At 36.8% G+C, this 13,097-nt stretch overlaps 1 protein-coding gene across 1 annotated transcript; it reads right to left on the reverse strand.

Annotated features, from left to right (window-relative positions):
* Positions 1–11,234: 11,234 nt before the first annotated feature.
* On the reverse strand, positions 11,235–12,454 carry LOC142177488 (uncharacterized). The gene is made up of 2 exons (XM_075246387.1): positions 12,361–12,454; positions 11,235–11,827 (listed from the first exon to the last, which is right to left on the reverse strand). Exons 1-2 carry the CDS (start codon positions 12,452–12,454, stop codon positions 11,235–11,237), a joined length of 687 nt encoding a protein of 228 aa, XP_075102488.1.
* Positions 12,455–13,097: the final 643 nt, after the last annotated feature.

Here is a 13,097-nt window from a genome sequence, read left to right on the forward strand (position 1 = left end):
TTCATATAGTAGACTACTTGACTCCGAGGTATGACTAGACACGTCCAGGTTGGTGTCGCCTAGTTGCCTCTCCCCTTGTTGACACTTCTAGAGTCATGGATTCTCTTCCTTGTGCTTGAACCCATTATCTCTAGCTGTATTCTAATCCACGACCATTTTATCAGTGTTGTTTACCTTGACCAACTGTCCACTAGCTATCTCCATAAGACTGTCTTCAATAACGGTCTCTGAGGTGATCTGTTTAGCATCTACTTTAGTAGCATTTGTCTTATTCATGTTGTTTACCTTTGACAAAATTGGTTTAAAACACACAGTACTTGTTTTTTTTGGCATCTTCTTTGTTTTGTTCTTCTTCTTGGTTTTTAATCCCACTTTGGCGTTCTGAAACTCATTCTACAACTCACCCTCTTTTGGTTCCCTTTACTTCTTTTTCACATGTTCATTCATTTCCTTGCTAGCATCTTATTTTTTATTCTGTAATTCAGCTTTTTTATGCTTTTTTATTCTCTTTCACTTGTTCATGCATTTCTTTGTTAGTCTCTTATTTTTCATATCTTATTGGTCCCTTCTTCTTTTGCCCATTCTTCTTAATAATTGGCAGTTGCCAATCCTCACTGTCATTTTTATTTTCACCATCCTTTGTACTCTCTTCATTTGGCTTACTATTGCTTGATTCCCCTATTTCCTTGACTATTTCTTTGCTTTCTTCATGATTCCTTTTTTCTAATACCCAACGATTAATTAGAGAATGACCCAATTTTCTACAATACTTGTAATATTTAGTTACATTTTCCCATTCGATATTTTTTACATACCCTTTAAGAGGAGAATCCTCATCCTCGGATCCGACAAATACACTAGTATGTAGAGGCTTAAGCAAATCAACTTCAACTCTTACCTTGTCCGTACTAGGTCTTATTTTGGTTTTGGTTGCAATTTTCAATGTTAGAGGAGTACCAGTTGGTCCTATTATTTTCTTGGCATAGTGCCATGTATGCATATTGAAAGGCAATCCTGGCAGTAGTACGGTAGAAATAGGCAAGTCCTCTTCCAGTTTGAAGTCTGACATTCATTTCTGAAGCCACATCTACATTCCTCCATTCTCCACAACTCTCTTGAATTTCACCACATCAAAATCCTCATCATTGGTAAAATTAAGAAAGACATTATAGTTGTCATACACTCCAATCTTCACAGTACTTTTAAGTGCAAATTTTTCTGAAAATTGTAACCTAATTTTGTCAATTTGAGGTCTAATTTTCAGAAATCTGCCTACAATCATCCTCTTGCATTCTTTTGCCATTATGTCATAGTGATCCTTAGCTTTAAAGATGACTTTCGACATCCCGTTATGGGTCGTTCTTCTTGCAATAATAGTTTCTTGCTCCTGGCGAGTCAGTGTCGCAGTAGAGTTCTGAGCAGTGAATAACGTAGTAGCAAATGAGGTCTTTCCCAAAATTGTTCCTTGGATCTGGTTCGCCCCAACTTGGGCTTCATTTTGGTCTTTTCTACGCACCGGAGGAGTGCCTCCTGGCGGCTCCATCGTAGTGGAGCGTGGAAAATAGCAGCTGAAAAAGTGTAATAATCATGAGGTTTTTTGTGTATGCACGTAAAACAGGGAACCAATGCATATTATTAAGGAAGAATATAACAGGGTACCTATATCTACCACTTCAATTCAATTTTCCTCCACTGTGCATCTTTTTTTCTATTTCAAAAGATTTCATTTTTTAGTTCAATCCATTAATATTCTTGAAGTCTTTATTTCTTAATTGTCTCATTAGATTGATTCTATATATCAAGAAATACGTCCTTTTTATTCTAATAATATATTTTATGAAATTAGTTCATGGCTTCTCATGATTATAACTTAACTTTAGGCTATGAATTCAATTGAGTTGCTCTAAGTCCAACCTGTTTTAAATAAGTCCTTTAAATGGCAAGATGGATTGATCACGATCATTGATACATATATGATCCAAATAATACATGATAATCAAAGAAGAAGAAAAGCTTAATGATATGCATTGGTTCCTGTACAAATTCTAAATTTTATACATTCAACACGTTGAAAAGAAGAAAGTTTTCTTTTACATATGTATATCTATCTTTATCTTCTATGTTGGTTGAAAGTTGGACATCACCATATTTAATTTTTCTCTCTCTAGATCTTTACTCTCTCAAACGGATATTAATGGCTAAATAGCAATTGAAACTTGCCAAACATCATTGTGTTCCTCCAGCTGTGATGAACACAACCACAAAAAGAATTGCCCCTAAACCTTCTTCTGCAAACACTATTGCTAGAATTGTAAGTCCTTCTACGGCACCCTCGCGAATCAGTCATAGCTAGGCATACCACTCACAATAGGATGTCGACAGTTATTTTCAAATACTATGAAATTATGGCGGAAGAATGCAAATGCACTATTATCGACAGATTCGTGAAATCTCGACCACAAATTGATAAAATAAGGTTAAGATTCAGAGAACAATTCCGCTGAAAGGAATGACAAAATTGGTATCTATGATAATTTCAATGTGTTTCTCAACTTCACTACTGATGAAGATTTTAAAACCATCTGGTACCAAAGGGTTGAAATTGAAGGAAGACATATGTGGCTTCAAAAATGGTCCCCCGACTTTAAAACTGAGGAAGATAGCCCAATCCTTCTGGTATGGGTTTTCCTCCCTAGCCTTCCGTTTAATATGCATTCATGGCACTATGTGAAATAAAATCTAAGTTCTATTGGTGCACCATTGACTCTGTATGTTGTGAGTAGTGGAAAAACTAGATCAAGTATGGCCAAAGTCAGAGTTGAAATTGACTTCCTTAAACCTCAATTTGAATCTGTTTGGGTTGGGTCAGAGGATGAAGAGTCTCCTCTCCAAGGTTTTACCCAAAAGCTGGAATACGAAGGAGTTCCAAAATATTGTAAATATTGTAAGAAGTTGGGACACAACATGATGAACTGCAGATTTTTGAAAAAGAAAGCCAACCTTGAAACTAATAGGCGAAGTGGAAAATGATAATGCAGGAACTTCATTGATAGCCATAACATTTGTAATGGATAATTCTAGAAAAGTGATTAAAGAGGCACAAACTTAATCCCAAGTTAAAACAATTGGGTCAAGAGGAAAGGATCAAGCCGTCATAGACAAGGAAAATAAAGTCATCAATGACAATGGCAAGCACATGTTACAGATGCTAATCAACTCCAAGCAAATAACACCACTGCTCACAAAGTAGATCCCACTGAAGAAAAAAAGTTGAAGGAAAAAAAGAAGAAGATTCAAAAGTCAAAAGAATGCTAAAAAAGAAGAGCAAAGTACAATTCAAAACAGTGATCTCGCAAGAAAGTCACTGAAAATAGCAGATCAAGAGTTCTGCTTCTACTCAAAATGTACACTCTCTCGTAGTTGTGGAACAATATCTTCAGATGCAGGAATTACTCAACACTCCACCTCAACAACAACAACAACTCTTAACGACTAGGGAAGATATCACTGAAAAAGATCGGATGATAGTGTCAAACGAAGTAGCAATGGTTACTGCACATGAAAAAGGTAATACAGAAGACAAAAGTACTAGTAACATAGCTAACGAGGTGCATCAGGTGGATCCTATTGATGAAAGTTGCAACTCCTCTAGCCTCCCTTTAGAGATTATCAAATATCCGGGAATTCAATTGATAGTAGAATTGAATGCAACCAGTTTAAACCCCACTTCGGATAAATCTAGGCAATCTAAGGATCCTACTGAAAAATACTTATTACAAAAATAGTCCCACGACCAAGAGAAAGACAAAGACAATGTTGGAAAAAATGTTCAAGATAGCAAGGATTCTAGAAACTGCTCTCCCATGACAAGAGGAAGAAGTCACACCAGAGGATCCAAAACAAGATACAAGAAAAAGAATGATCCTTCAAATAGAAGGAATCATATACAGAACACCTTCCCTACAAGTTCTAATAATTAGCACAATTTTTAGAATATTAGGGTAGTGAGAAACAAAAAAGCCATTCACAGGCTGAAACACTTATGTAACATTAACAAGGTTCTATTTGTAGCAATATTTGAGACTTTCATTGGTAAAGAAAAGCTTGGGGGTTATAGAAAATTCCTTGTTTTCTAACATAGTACATCCAATTGCAATTGTCACGACCCAAAATCCAACTAGTCATGATGGCACCTAACCCAACCCGCTAGGTAAGCCAATTAACAACTATCCAATTCCAATGAGATCTAATGACACGAATAAATGAAAGAAAATATCTGAATTTTATACATTTCCCAAGGACTAGTAGTACAAATCATGAGCTTCTAAGATTTAGAGTTTACAAAGCTTGGTATGAAATAAATACATCATATGTACGAATGTACATACAAATTTTCATAAGTCTAGGTCTACCATGAACAAGAGACAACTGTAACTTGAATGCATGTACGATTTCAATGCTAGTTTCCATCATAAACAACAACATCAACATCCAAAATCTGCACGCAAGATACAGAAGTGTAGTGTGAGTACAACCGACCCCATGTACTCAATAAGTAACAATCCTAACCTTAGGTTGAAAGTAGTGATGAGCTGGAAGAGAGATCGAAGTCCAACACTAATAGACAACAACAGTTCATAACAAAATAATAATAATAATGGTACAGGAAACATACTCAAAAACAAGATGCTCAACTCGTTCACAGTTTCGAAAAAAATAGGCATGCCTTTCAAGTATATCAGTGAAAACCCAATTCTGTTTTCAAAATCACCAAAATATGAGTAGGTTTGTAAAACTGTGATTTTTCACAAAACTTTTCAACAACAGACAAGATGTTTTATTATCAAAAGGCATGAGGAAAATACATCTATACGCCTACATGACAATGTGTATGAGAAGTCATGAGTGACGTGATACCGTACAACATGAGAAAAGTGAATCTTTATGCATGCATGCCAAGTGTGCATGTCAAATGCAATGCAACTCAGTGATAAAACCATATGAATACTCTTAGAGTATCAATTTACTCAGTCTTCCCAGTCACTCGGTCCTCACAGTCACTCAATCCTCCCAATCACTCAGCACTCGCATTTAGTAGGTACCTGCGCTCACTGGGGGTGTGTGCAGACTCCAGATGGGTTCCTTTAGTCCAAGCGCTATAATAAGATAATTATGGCATGAATCAATAATAACTGCTGCGACATGCAGCCCGATCCTATAAATATCAACAGGCCATCAGTCTCACTCAATCATCAATCTCTCCAGTCTCTCGGGCTCACAATTTCATGAAAATCAACCCAAAAATGATGATATGATGTATCAATTAATAGCATCATAGACTAAGATATGATATGCGAATGAATGATTATGAATGAGTATATAACTGCAATTTAAGTAAAATAACTCCACAACAGATATGACCTCAGTGGGTCCCAACAGAATAAGCATATAGCCCAAACATGATATCTAACATGGATCACATATCAATTACCCTAACACGTAGAAATATCATGGATAAAACAAGATTAGCTAACTACATAGTACTACAAAAACAACCGAGTCATAATTCACACGGTGCACGCCCACACGCCCGTCACCTAGCATTTGCATCACCTTAACACCAAACACATAACACGTATATTCAGGGGTTCATACCCTCAGCACCAAATTTAGAAGTGTTACTTACCTCGAACAAGCCAAATCCAATACCGAGCAAGCCAAATGATGCTCTAAAAATGCCATCCCACACGTACTGACCTCCGAACAGTTCGAAACTAGTCAAAATAAACTCAAATACATCAATTAATGCCTAAGAAAATAATTTCAAATGATAAAGGCCAAATCGTTAATCAAAACCCCAAACCGACCAAAAGTCAAACCCGAGCCCGCGCCTTGGAACCCGACAAAACTTACAAAATCTGATAACCCATTCAATTACCAGTTCAACCATACTAGTATTTCTCAAATCTGACTCCGAATAGATGTATAAAACTTAATAACTCATTCTATGAAACTTTATGCAAAAATCCCCAATTTCTCTTTTGAAATCCTCAACCAAAAACCAATAATGAAGATAAATTCATGATATAAAATCAAAATGAGTAGAGAAAACTTACCCCAATCCATATGGTGAAAATTACTTCAAAACTCACCTCAATCTAAGCCCCAAATCTCAAAGTATGGTAAAAGAACTAAAAGCCTCAATTTTATAGTTTCTGCCCTGCAAATTCCGCATATTCAGTCACATTGTTGCATCTATGAGCTCTTGTCTGGCGGAACAAATTTTGCTTCTGCGAAACCTCTCTGAAGACCAACCTTCTGCACCTGCGGGACTCCCCCGCTTCTGCACACTCATAGGTGCGCTTCAAAATCCTACTTCTGCGCCCATGGACATCGCTTCTGTGTGACCGCAGATGCGCCTCAAGCTTCGCATCTGCGATGACTCTCAAACTCAGCTCCTTTCACAGGTGAAATCACCTCTCCGCTTCTACAACCACCGCACCTGCGCAAAATCAGCTGCAGGTGCACAACATCAGTACCAGCAATTGCCAGCCACAACATTTAGATGCAAAATGGTCCGAGACATGTCCGTAACTCACCTGGGTGACTTACTTGAGGCCTCAAATCACACATAACAACATCGAAACGACGAACCGCGTCCCAATTCGAACTTAAATGACCTTTGAACTTTCGAATTCCAAAACTCATGCCAAAACATATCAAATCAACCTGGAATGACTTCAAATTTTTCACACAAGTCTTAAATGACATAATGAAGCTATTCCAATTCCCGGAACTACAATCCGAATCCGATATCCTCAAAGTCAACTTCCGTTCATATGAATTTTCCGAACCTTCAAATCATAATTTTTCGCCAAGTTGTGCCGAAACCTTCTAGAAACATAAAATGCAAATCCAGACATACACCTAAGGTTAAAATCACCATCTGGGCCTAATGGAACTATTAAAACTACAATCTGAGGTCAAATGCTAAAAAGTCAAACGTGGTTAACTCTTCCAACTTTAAAACTTCAATAATGAAATTCATTCTTGCAAATCCATTCAAAATAACCTTAAAACCAAAACCGACGATTCACACAAGTCATAATACATCATACGATGCTTCTTAAGAGTTCAAATAGCTAAACAAAATGCAAATTCTCAAAATGACCGATCGGTCATTACATCCTCCCCCACTTAAACATATGTTCGTCCTCGAACGTGCCAAGATTTGTCCCAAAGCCATCAAATCGTTGTGTATCCTTACCATAAACATACCTGGGGGTGATCCCACATCACCCTAATCCATATAAGCCCGACGACACAACATAACTGAAAATCCTTCATTCAACCTTAGCCCGTAAACCTTAGAATCCAATTTCCAACATCCAAAATTTTTTACAAGACCGAATATCTTATCTACGTACTGTATAAGTTTGAACAAGTTGTAGCAAGCCATCACCATAACCCAAGACACAATCACATGATATGCCACATAACTCAAATACTCATAGCAATAACTTTCGACTGCCATAGTTGCTCGATAACCAACCTGACACCGGTAACAAATCCCATATCAACTAAAATCTTGTTCTGAACCTTTGTACACTATCGATGATGAAAGAAGCACGCAAAAACTCTTTAACTACTCATTAGATTAACCATTCATGAAGCCCTCTGTCATCCGACAAGAACCAAAACCAAGTCTTAAGCCGACTTTCGATATTATTCTTCCATACCTACTGTAATAAAATCCGATAGCAATCACCTTTGTCCCAAAGACTTTATCTCATCAAATACAAGTTACTCTTGTCACGCCCCAAACTTGAAGAGGCGTGGTCGACACCTGGTGCCATACTCGGCCCGAGCATACCACTTTGTAACTATAAACTCTGAAGGGGTAACCCTCAACTTAGGCCGATGAGGCCATTTTCCGAATCTAAAAATAACGTCTACAACCAGCAATACCAAACTAAACATCTACATAGGACTGGTAAAGCCACAGTCTGATATAAAAAATGTACAGGACTCGTCTACAAGCCTTTAGGGATAACTAAACTGTATTATGGTTGGGATAAGGCCTCGACCAACCTATCAAACCTATATATATAAAATGGACTCCAAGGTATAAACCTTGTAACTCCGAGGAAGTGGAGCTTACCAACTAAGCTGATGTTTGACTTTGTCTACTAGGAAAGTCTATCCAGTTGTCTATCAGGACGTGCAAGCATGAAAAGCAGCGTCCCCAGGAAAAGGTATGTCAGTACGAAATAATGTACCGAGTATGTAAGGCAAAAGAATAACTGAAAGATGAAACTGAACTGATAATATAATAACTGAAAGTACCTAAGAGTCAAATATAATTTGAAAATATGCTTACCTACTGATCCTGACGCATCTCTCTCAATATAGTAAGTAAAATAACTGTCCGGCCCTATAAGGCTCGGTATGTATAACTGCTCTGTCGTAGTAGGCTCGCTTATAGGCACTCGGCCATACTAGGCTCTCTCGTCTATTCTAGGCTCGCTCATAGGCGCTCGGCCACAATAGGCTTGGTATATAACTTACCATCTGATCGAAGATTGCCTAATAGGGGCCTGCCCATAATTATAGCTCGATTGTGGTGAAAATACTATAATATTGTATATATATAAACTCTTTGCTCTCTTGACTGAAAGAAGACAAAAAGAAACTGAATATGAATTCCCATAAGGTAGAATACTATAGCTTATGAGACTAGGATAATATAAATAAATTCAGGAATAAGAATTTCTCTTTATGCCTCGTTATCAAACGCATGTAGTTACGGGATCATGCCAAAATGAAGGAAAGGTTTAGCCTTAACATACCTTATCACAATCTTTCCAATCACCAAGTTGAACTTCTCTCCGCACCTTAATCTATAACAATGATAATAATACTTTTACTAAGTTACAAAAGGTACAATTCTCGCACAACGAATGACAAGCTTATTTTGTATTAAAACGGGAAGCATCTCCCTTATAATCCTTACTTCCTCCAAATTTCAAGATAACACCAACACTACAAGAACACAATAATAACAACATATATACATTATTTTCCAACCTTATATACATAATAAAATAATACAAAACAGCCCAACACACCCCAATCTCTTTATACACAAAACGACCACTGTAGTAATGTCAAACGACCCGAAAATGTTACGACGAACGACCATACCACCACCCTGAATTTATGTGCTATTTCTCTATACCCTTCCTCCTCCAAAACTCCATAAAACAATAGTAAAAAACACAATCTAATAGCAACACAAAACAGTCCGCTACAAGTGAATAGCTCGAACTCACGACTTCTGATCACCGTCCCGTGAGTTCTTGCAATTATAGAATGACTTTACACACATATCCAGCAGAAAAATAGATGAAAGAGAGAAGTAAACTTACCTTATTTGTTGAATAACTCAGCTCCTATCTTGGTTCTTCAAACTCAAGGTTTTTGCTCCAACTAGAACTTGAAAAGGAGAAAAATTCAATTAGGGTTTGTGTTCAATTTTTGGGAGGATGTTTGCAAGAGTTTAGGTCTGGTTATTGTTCCCTCTTATCAATGTATTATATGAACGAAATAGGCCTTTAAAAGGTCCATTTGGACGACTCGAACTGGCCCATTTTTGGACTCTCATTTAAGCAAGTAGGTGACATACCTGCTTGTTACCTAGCAGTCTGCGCAGTCTCGCGAAAATGCATATATCTCTCTACTCAGATGACATATTGACAAATGGTTTAATGCGTTAAAAAATAGATTCATAGATCTTCAATTTTATGGGTGGAAAACCCCGTAAATCTAAGTGTATTGGGAGAAAAGAGCAGTTACATTTGACCCAAATTTCAATAAAACCTATGAACGTAACTTGCGATGACGTTCATCGACTTTTGTTCCACAACTCGCTTGACTTCAAAACATATCACACAGCTATCATACGACTAACATAACTCATAACATAACCTCATAATGTTAAGAACCCTAGTCTCACCCCAAAAGTAAATGTTATAACATTCCCAACTTGTCAACTTTCGACGAAACATTATTTTCTTCAATTCCTTAGCTTCTAAACCTTCCAACACTCTTTGTACTTTTGTTCATGATCTTCAATATATATATAACATCCGAGGTAATATGATAACTTACTTTACATACTTTTAATGAGGATCTCATTTTTGGTCTTACATTAGTTTACTTATGATGCACTTTTACGTACGAAAACATAGGGTGTAACAACTATACTAACATGCCACACCAATACTACTTAGGGCCACACACCGTGAAAATCCGTGCACCAATATGCAACAATTCAAATGCACCCAAAAATGGAAAATGACTCAAATGAGAAAATCATCTCGCAAACTCAACAAGTACCACCACAACCGTAGTGCTATGAACCCATCATACATAGTAGAACCAAGACACACGAATCTAACACAAAGGATCATATCTCAAAATACTCCGTTGCAATGTGTGATCCCATCCAAACACTGGTCCATATGAAATACCTCGAGCCACCATGCACAAAATCAACAACTACGCATAATTTGACATTAAGTACCCAAGGTGCATGACCATAATCACGGAGGAACCAATAACACAGTACCACAGTCCTGAAAGAACATACCAAATGCATAGTCAATCATTAACACCCTAATACCCACCTCGCTCAATTTTCGCTATAAGGCCCTATTAGAACCGCACCGTGTGTGTATATAACCAACAAATCCTAACCCCTCGTAGCATAGATGAGTAACTCCAATGATCCAAATTACTTGTTGCTCCATTCTGAATAACTTGAACTTCTTTTGACTGCCATATTTGCAAGAACATCTTTCTTTCCAAATTGCCCAGCAAATAATAGTGGGGGTAATTTGAAGAATCAACTTATGAACTATATTTCGCTCCTTAACTTGCCACCACTTGTTAATAGTATATCTAACTGCCCTTTGATGATGTATGATTCTTAAGGGGGATCCTATTAATATCCATATATAACTAGATGTTTCTCCTTAATTCCATGAAAACATGTTGAATAGTTTTATTTTCAGGATTAGCACTACAGTTACATCTGGAAACTATTTGTATTCCAAAGTTGACTATCACATCATTGATTTATATCTTTCATTTTCCTAATTCCTATACCTCCCCCGTCAATAGGAAAACATAGGTTCTTTCATGATCTCCAATGGTACTTATTATGGTCACCATCAGTGCCTAGAAGAATTTACAAAGTGTTTCTCAAGGAAATAAAACGTGGCTTTAGGTGGATTCATAGAAGAGAGGGTATATATAGGAAGATATTGGAGGACACTTTTAATAAGAATAAGCCTACCTCCATAAGAAAGCATCTTACCATGCCAATCATTGGATCTTTTAATGACCTTGTGAACCAAATTGTCAAAGTAAGCAATTTTCTTTCTTTCCACATAAAGAGGACAACAAAGGTAATTGAAAGGAATATACTTGTCCATAAAGCCTGTGCGATCTCTCATTCTATTAATTCTGACGGCACAAGTGTTAGGGGCAGTCAAAAAAAAACTTTTATCTCTATTGACCAACTGACCTGAGCACATCTCATAGGCCTTAAACACTTTCATAATTATCTTAATAAAGGTAATATTACCACTACTAAAGACAATAATATCATCAGCGTAGGCAAGATGGTTAATAATAGACCCCTTGCAAGGCATAGAGAAAGGAGAAAAATTGCTATCATGATTCAGATTACTCAGAGACCTAGAAAGGACATCAACTGCAATAATAAAGAGAGATGGGATATGGGGTCCCCTTGTTTCAAACCCTGTGAGGATGTAAAGAATCTGGTTCTATTACCATTAATAATAATAGAGTACCAAACTCTGGAAATAAGATTATTGATCAAGTCAATCCAAACTTTTAAAATCCATATTTCGTAAGAACTGATGTAATAAAGACCCATGATAATCTGTCGTAAGCTTTAGCCATATCTAATTTGATAACAATATTACTTCAAGTATTCTTCTCAAAAATATTTTTAATAATTTCTTGAGCCAAAAGGACGTTTTTAGTGATAAATCTATCCTTTACAAAGCCCATTTGATTTTCACAAAAAAGTTTTGAAAGCAAAGGATTCAACCTTATAGAAAGAATTTTATAAATAATTTTATTGGTAAAATTGGAAAGGCTGATATATAGGCCTGAATTCAGAGAAATTGGTAGGAACATCAATCTTAGGAATTAAAGCAAGGCGAGTATGAGAATAGAATTTGGTAAGTTTTTTACCATTGAAGAACTCCCTGACAAAAGCAATGATATCATGTTTGATGATGTACCAACAATGTTAAAATAAAGTACCATTATAATTGTCTGGACCAGCTGTACTATCTACACTTAAACTGAATACAGCTTTCTTGATTTCATATTCATTAGGAATCGCAGATAACTTCATGTTATCTTCATCAGAAATGCACTTTGGAATACAGTTTTAAAGGTTGGGGTTGAGGGTGGGCTTGGCAAGATTGAATAGGGAATCAAAGTATTTAACAAAACCCTTAGCAATGTTGTTTTCTTTTTGTATCCACTTGCCCACGTGGTTATTAATCCTGTGAAGTTGGAGTCTTCTTCTCTTCTCTGAGAAGACTATGAAAGTACTTGGTATTACCATTTCTGCTTCTTGCTTTTTTATCAGTGTTTTGTGGTATCGGATTGGTTGGATCAAATCCGGAATGATTTTGATAAGGTTTGAGGCAGTTAGTCTTTTTTTAGGAAGCTTGGGTTAGAAAAGTCAACCGGATGTTGACGTATGTGTTAGAGGGCTCGGATGTGAGTTCCGATGGTTCGGTTATCTTTGGGAGGTTATTTTTGACTTAGGAGTGTGATCAGAATGAATTTTGGAGGTTCGGAGTAGATTTAGGCTTGAATTGGCGAAGTTGATATTTAGGTGATTTTCGGTTGATAGGCGAGATTTGGATATAGGGGTCGGAATGGAATTTCGAGAGTTGTAGTAGTTCTGTTGTGTCATTTAGGATGTGTGTACAAAATTTAAGGTCATTCAGACGTGGTTTGGTTGGATTTTTCATCAAAAGCGCAAT

Source organism: Nicotiana tabacum, chromosome 3, assembly GCF_000715075.1.
Source record: "Nicotiana tabacum cultivar K326 chromosome 3, ASM71507v2, whole genome shotgun sequence".
Lineage (NCBI taxonomy): Eukaryota > Viridiplantae > Streptophyta > Magnoliopsida > Solanales > Solanaceae > Nicotiana > Nicotiana tabacum.

What these genes read in the sequence shown, in the direction of transcription:
- LOC142177488 (XM_075246387.1), bottom strand. Translation starts at nt 12,454, where the DNA reads ATGAAGTTATCTGCGATTCCTAATGAATATGAAATCAAGAAAGCTGTA. An exon ending in TGGTCCAGACAATTATAATG is followed by an intron (nt 11,828 to 12,360) that starts GTACTTTATTTT and finishes ACATCCTCACAG; the next exon opens with GGTTTGAAACAAGGGGACCC.